The 6,929-nt window shown below is 43.5% G+C and overlaps 2 protein-coding genes across 2 annotated transcripts; one reads left to right on the top strand and one right to left on the bottom strand.

The window, feature by feature from the left end:
• Positions 1–3,899: 3,899 nt before the first annotated feature.
• Positions 3,900–4,970, top strand: O0I10_007086 (uncharacterized protein; the record flags this gene model as incomplete). Its single annotated transcript, XM_058487106.1, has 1 exon — positions 3,900–4,970. The coding sequence occupies one exon, from the start codon at positions 3,900–3,902 to the stop codon at positions 4,968–4,970; it is 1,071 nt and encodes a 356-aa protein (XP_058342183.1).
• A 229-nt stretch (positions 4,971–5,199) lies between these two features.
• Positions 5,200–6,418, bottom strand: O0I10_007085 (uncharacterized protein; the record flags this gene model as incomplete). Its single annotated transcript, XM_058487105.1, has 6 exons — positions 5,200–5,389; positions 5,445–5,577; positions 5,636–5,756; positions 5,822–6,054; positions 6,143–6,319; positions 6,376–6,418. The coding sequence occupies 6 exons, from the start codon at positions 6,416–6,418 to the stop codon at positions 5,200–5,202; spliced, it is 897 nt and encodes a 298-aa protein (XP_058342182.1).
• Positions 6,419–6,929: the final 511 nt, after the last annotated feature.

Below are 6,929 nucleotides of genomic sequence, written 5' to 3'. Positions count from 1 at the left end.
GCAATCATCATCATCACCCATTTGTGTAGCAACCTGTCAAGGACGTGTCTGTGTAACCACCACGTGCGGTTTCACTCAGCTCTTCATCTTTCCGTTAATGCAGCCGACACCATCCACTAGGAAAAAGCAACTCCATCACGCTTACAGCATAGTGAAAACATAAAGACGCCTGTATCTCCGAACTTTACAATGAAACGTGGGGTTTTTATTAGAGCAATGGGCTCGGCTTGGCCAACAGCACCTTGTGTGAAAGTTTCGCGTTCAATGTCGCAAACAGCCCAAAAAAATATTTTTTGGTCGTCGTCGTCGAAGAGGTCGACCCCCCAGATCCAGTTTGGCTGGTAGCGACATTGCGAAATCTGGGATTGGCAAGCTTGATCGTGAAACTTTCACCCAAGGTGCTGTTGGCCAAGCCGAGCACATTGCTCTAATAAAAACCCCCACATTTCATTGTAAAGTTTAGAGATACAGGCGTCTTTATGTTTGTAAGCTTGATGCTATATGAAGAGTGGTCTTTGTTTATTGTCAAGTAGGTGGACCTTGGCAGAGCAAAAGATGCAGAGGGTCGTGTTGTGTAACACAGCTACGTTTGCATGAATGAAAGGGTCAATGTATAATTACTTTATGGATCGTCTAGGAACAGGCATGTGTTGCTAGCTAACGACCACTTTTATCCAATCATCATTGTTGCGAGATCCACTGCATGGGAACGATGCCCCTGCTCCAGACATTCATTTCCATGATTAAATTAGGTTGATCCGAGCTGATTTGGCTGAGCTGCGGTCAAAGAGAGATTACATCACTCTGGACATAAAGCACGCTCGATGTAGCTCAACCGATGTAATCTTGTTTGAGCGTAACTCAACCAAATCAGCTCGGATCAACCTACTTTAATCATGGAAATGAATCTCTAGAGCAGGAGCATCGTCCCCCTACAATAGAATGCACAAAAGTTGGGAATGCACAAAAGTGGCTATTAGCTGCCAATGTATGACATAAAAGTGAGGGTTGCGTACCTATCATGCATTGTCCCTGAAGTCCTGACTTCTTAGCTGAGTTACCCAAAGAGGTCCTTCTGCATCTTTTGCTCTGTCAGGGTCCACCTACTTGGCAATGAACAAAGACCACTTCTCATATAGCATCACGCTTACAAACATAAAGGTGTCTGTATCTCCGAACTTTACAATGAAACGTGGGGTTTTTATTAGAGCAATGTGCTCAGCTTGGCCAACAGCACCTTGTGTGAAAGTTTCGCGTTCAATGTCGCAAACAGCCCAAAAAATATTTTTTGGTCGTCGAAGAAAGTTTCAAGAGGTCGACCCCCGGATCCAGTTTGGCTGGTAGCGACATTGCGAAATCTGGGATTGGCAAGCTTGATCGTGAAACTTTCGCACAAGGTGCTGTTGGCCAAGCTGAGCACATTGCTCTAATAAAAACCCCACGTTTCATTGTAAAGTTCGGAGATACAGACACCTTTATGTTTGTAAGCGTGATGCTATATGAGAAGTGGTCTTTGTTCATTGCCAAGTAGGTGGACCCTGACAGAGCAAAAGATGCAGAAGGACTTCTTGGTGTAACGGAGCCATTTTGCATGATCGGAATGACCAATGTACGATACCATATACACCATCTATGATTGGCAGCTAACATCCACTTCCTCACAATCGGCACTGTTGTTCATTCTATTACATGTGAACAATGCTCCTGCTCCAGCCGGTCATTTCCATCATTCAAGTTTCTTGATCCGAGCCGATTTGGGTGAGCTACGCCCAAACAGAGAATGTGTCAATTCTTGAAAGACAGACCCTGCGAATGTCTCCGTCATTCAAACTTTTGGACGCTCTCGTTCTAAATTTTCAAATGAAGCGTGAGGTTTTTATATGAAAAAAGTGGACCAGCATGCTCGGAGCACCATCCTGACCAATTTTCAAGTTGGAAGTGAGCAACTTCGGGGCGGTGGACCGTCCGCTCTTTTGTTCCCATCATCCACCATTTGGACCACCCCGCATTTTAAATGTTCATAATGAGGTGTATGGTTTTTAAATGAATGAAGTTGATCAGCATGTTGCAGCGAACCTTCTGACAAAGTTTCAGGTTCGAAATGAGGAATCCCAAGGTAATACATACTATTTCGATCAATCATGAATCCGGGGCTGACCTCCATTTCCGACTTACATAGTAAACCCACATTGCACCCTCCCATTCCAATTTTTCAAGTGTACATGAGGTGTTTTTTAATACAACATTGATCAGCATGTCCTAAAGCATCTTGTGTGAAAGTTTCAGGTTCGAGAGGGGCAATCTCATAATCAAGGATTGGATGTACAGTGTTCATGCATTTATACAAGAGGTGTCCGACCCATTTATTTTCCACTTCTTCCACTCTCAGCCCCTTGCCTCTTCTTCGCAATCTCAACTGTTACCCCATTCAAGTATACAACTACCACCTGCGAACGATTGTCCTGCTCCAACCCATCATGTCAATGCTACGAATGTCTTGATCCGATTGTCTTTGACTGAATGGCAAGTCCATGGCGTGTACAGCCCACTACAGCACCCGTGTTCCTTGACACCACACCTACTCTTGTACAATCCAGGACAACCACAACCACGACCACAACCAATCATAACAGCAGTTGCAATTAGTAAGGTCTCTTCTCCAATGACTCGTGTGGTGTTCAAAGCCTTGTCACTCTACTACAACACACGCTCTTGCACGCTCCTCTGCCACAACCAAACGTAACAGCAAGGTCTTTACTCCATCGTCTCAAGTTACTTGCAGCAGCATGCCTTGCAGCCTTTTTTTACGTGGACAGCAGATAGCCATTGTATAGAAGCAGCTTTATTTACGTGTAGCAACTTGCTTTCAATACATACGGATTCCTATGGATGATGCCATATCAACTATCAAGCGCACCGCAGTACAAGCAATGTTCATATGGTTGAGTTGTGATGGAAGATGGTCAAACAAGGGATGGACCAACAGGTGGATGGAAATGGAGGCTCTTTTTAACCAACACGTTGGGTTTGCAATGGTTATGGATGGATGGATGGAATCAAGTGCAGTGTTGAGAAATCTTGGATTGTCGCGTTGGTTACTTGGGAAGTCGTCAGCAGGAACGATGGATCATGTCAAGTGTGTAAGGCTAAGGATGATGAATGGGTCGACTATGTATTCAGCCAAAGGCATTCCACAAACATGGATGCTATGCGATTGTTTTCCTACAGCGTACTTCTTGTTCAACATGTCTTTGAGTTGCAATGCAATGCCGTGTTCTCCGGGTATGACGCTAAGAATGCAAGTACTATTTATTACATAGCAAGCATCAAATGAGAATAAACGCAAGGATTTGTACAAGAGCGAATAGACATTGTACTTAAAGCTGTTGGCCTATGCATGTTGCACATCCATTGTGTGATACTTTCCCGTTTCATTTGAGTTTGCTAGTTTTGAGCAGTAAAGTGGTGATCTTGATGTTGATACTCATCCTTGGGTTATATAATAAGCAAAGCCACGTGAGGCTTATGTTTGCTCACAAGGCTCGGTTGTCATGTAACAAATCGGACATCATGTTCCCCGCCCATGCAGGTTGATGAGGAAGATCAATTTTATTAGTGCATATTGACATGAAAGATAGCTAATGAAGGGAAATGTAATGAGACTGATGATGGTAGCACATGCTATAAGGAATGGCTGTCGATAGGAAACGTGGCAGGCCAATGAGCGGCATGAAGAGGATAGCGGGGAGCGTCGGTGCCTCGTTTTGGAAGAGTGGCACACACGTAGGACATGATAGACCTTATATCTCAACGAATGCACAATTCAAACCCCCTTTTATCCATCATCCATCCCTTTTTCTTGCCCTCATCCCTTTCCTTTATAAACACATACCCTGTATATGACGCGACATAAAAACAAAGATATCCAATACCAAGCCTGCGAGACTGGAGCACCCTTACTTTCTTCACCACCACCACCACCCACACCAACCCAAGACAACAACAACAACGACGACGACGACAACCACCACCACCACCATAGCAGTAATAGCGCACATCAAGAACCAGCCATGACAACGATTACGATAAACGATCCCAAGACATGTCGCATTTGTGGAGATGACGATCAAGAGAGTGATAGTAGTAATATACCCGGCGAGACGAGTACTACGAGCGACGACCATGCGGCATACAAAAGGCATCAAGTGATGAATAGTAAATGCCGCGGAGCAGCACATACGACTACTGCAGAGGATGACAACCCGCTGATACGACCGTGCAAATGCAAAGGGAGCATGATGTATGTTCATGTGAACTGTTTAAATCGATGGCGCGTCATGTCTCCAAGGAAAAAGTCGTATTTATCATGCGATCTATGCGGGTATCGATACAACCTTCACCGACCTCGTTATGCAGCAATCGTATCACATCGCTATTTCATACGCACCATCACCTTCATCATTGTACTGCTTCTCACAGTGGGATTGGCTTATGCATGTAAAGCGATCGATGTTTATGCTTTGGGACATGTACCACAACCAGAGAATGACGAATGGCGGCAATGGCACGGCCCTACCATTCTATGGATGGATCGCATTTACTTGGCAGCAGGCGTCATTGGCATCTCATTTCTTGGCTTTTTATACGTGCTCATTGTTTGCATCACTTCAGCAAGCGCAACAGCTACAGATGATTATACCTCTTTCAATGCACGTGCAGATGACGATATGCCATTCATGTGCTGTGGTCAAGCCAACTGCTGGTATGGATGCGATTTCTACATTGCAGATTCTCATTGCCATGGAGACGCAGCCTTAGGAGGCATTATTGTATTCGCTATCTTTATGTTCATAACCATGATTTTATTCGGTATCATGGGTGCTGTGGGTGGCGTCTATACTTTAACCGAATCCATTGTAAAACGAATCGCAGGAAGAGTCAAAGAAAGGATACTCGAAGTAGATCTCTGATATTATACCATCTGTACTCGATCATTTCTCTTTTTCAATTGCATATAATGAATCTTGTTGAAGAGTATATAAATTTGTGTGATTGTGATTGTGTGTGTGTGTGTGTGATTGTAATGTGGGAAAAAAGGAAAGCATGGCGATGTTGTGATTGATTGTGTAAGGAAAGCATTGAGAGATGAGGAGGTGGGGACAAAGAGAGAGAATGAAAAAGGGAATAATATCAACTTGTTTATCGTCTGGCATCTGCATATCCTACAACCCGTGGTGGTGATGCAAGTCTTGTGATAGTGTGCTCGACAGCTGGATGGTGACAAATAGGAACATCTCGTACAGGATTCATCAATGTACCAAGGCTCTTTGAGAATTCATTTACGGCACCAGTAAATAATCCTTCTGCTGCGTTATTGTGATACGCCAAGCTACATTGGATGCATTTAGTAAAAGCGCTATTCACAACCCATGGATACTACTTACTGTTTTGCAAGTTCATTCACTGTTTGTGCGCTATAGACTTCTCCTTCTTGATGCCTTGAAGCAGCCATCTGGATCGCTCTTGTCCAATAGGAATTCAGGTCGTTGTATAGATCCCGTTTCAATTGATTATTATCTATAAAGTGAGGTGTGTGTGAGTAAAGTATCGATGAGAGGATCAAGTTTGAAATTACCATCATTTTCCCATGATGGAAGTCGATGTGTGAGTGCTGTAGCCAATTGAAGAAAGGAGAATGAGGTAGTTCCAAAGATGAGCGGTGATGTAAAATAATATGCGTATTGTCGGATCGTATCCTTTAGAAGGAAAAAAGTGTTAGTTATGGATGAATCATGTACGATAGCCCATCTCTCTTTCCTACCATCAATTCGATAAAAGGTGTTCGTACTCTTGAAAATGTATAATCATTCCATAAAGGACCATTACGATTGTATGGGACGCTCTCTGTCATTCGTCGCTCCAATGTATGTAGCACTTCAGTCGCTGATTGAACGGTTGGTGCTGGGATATACGACATGATATCTTGCCGCAGCTCTGGGTGATTGTCGAATAAAGAATGAACAATGTGGATAAGCTTGTCTTTGTCCATGGATGCTGTATATAGAATATCGAGTTTAGTATGCATACAAAAGACGAAGTAGTAGTAGTAGTTGCTGTTGTAGAAAGAGGGTTGTCGTCATACCTAGCATATGCGTCAAACCAGAATCCCTTTGGATACCGGTCTTTGATCGTTTGACTTCGTTCACTCTGTAAGCTTCTCTTCCATTGCGATAATGTCGTTCCGGTGAGGATCGCTGTAATGTCATCGTGGGTTGTGCGTCCTGCATGTCTTCGTCTTCGGAAAGTCGTCGCTTACGACCTACAAGAGAGAATACTGTTCAATGAGCTGCAATATGGAGGATAGGTGCAAGTTACCTTTTGTGATGTTTGAGTGAGAATTGGGATGTAGGGTTGCCATTTGGTATTGTTCAAGTTGGGAGGAGAAAAGAGGAGGAGGAGAAGAGAGGAAAAAGAGAAAGAGAGAGAGAAGCGAAATTTTGGGATGATTTGGCTGGGCTCCTCTAAAGGCTATATTCATCCCCCGCCAGCCTACAATCACCCGGACATCACCGCTTATTCTCAGTCCCTTGTGGATCATAATAATACTCCTCCCTTCGTCATCCATTGGTGCATGTTTTTATATTGAATGATAGATCACCCATTCATCATGGTTTAGGAGATTCAAGTAATAAAACATTCAAAATTTACTTTGATGTGCACGCCACGTAATCTACACTCTCACACAACAAGATACCACCACCACCACGCAGCAGTATCCTTATTGAGCAATAACCAAAACTCAAATAGCTTCCTTCTATTTCTCTTATCTTTATCCATTCTGCATGGTACTTTGAAACAATAATGATTCCCATTATTTATCATGCAAACGTGTTCAAGGTTGGATGCTGATAATGACGATGACGACGACG

The sequence above is a fragment of the Lichtheimia ornata genome (genome assembly GCF_029851405.1).
Source record: "Lichtheimia ornata isolate CBS 291.66 chromosome Unknown scaffold00033, whole genome shotgun sequence".
NCBI lineage: Eukaryota > Fungi > Mucoromycota > Mucoromycetes > Mucorales > Lichtheimiaceae > Lichtheimia > Lichtheimia ornata.
This window is presented reverse-complemented; position numbering and strand designations above follow the sequence as displayed.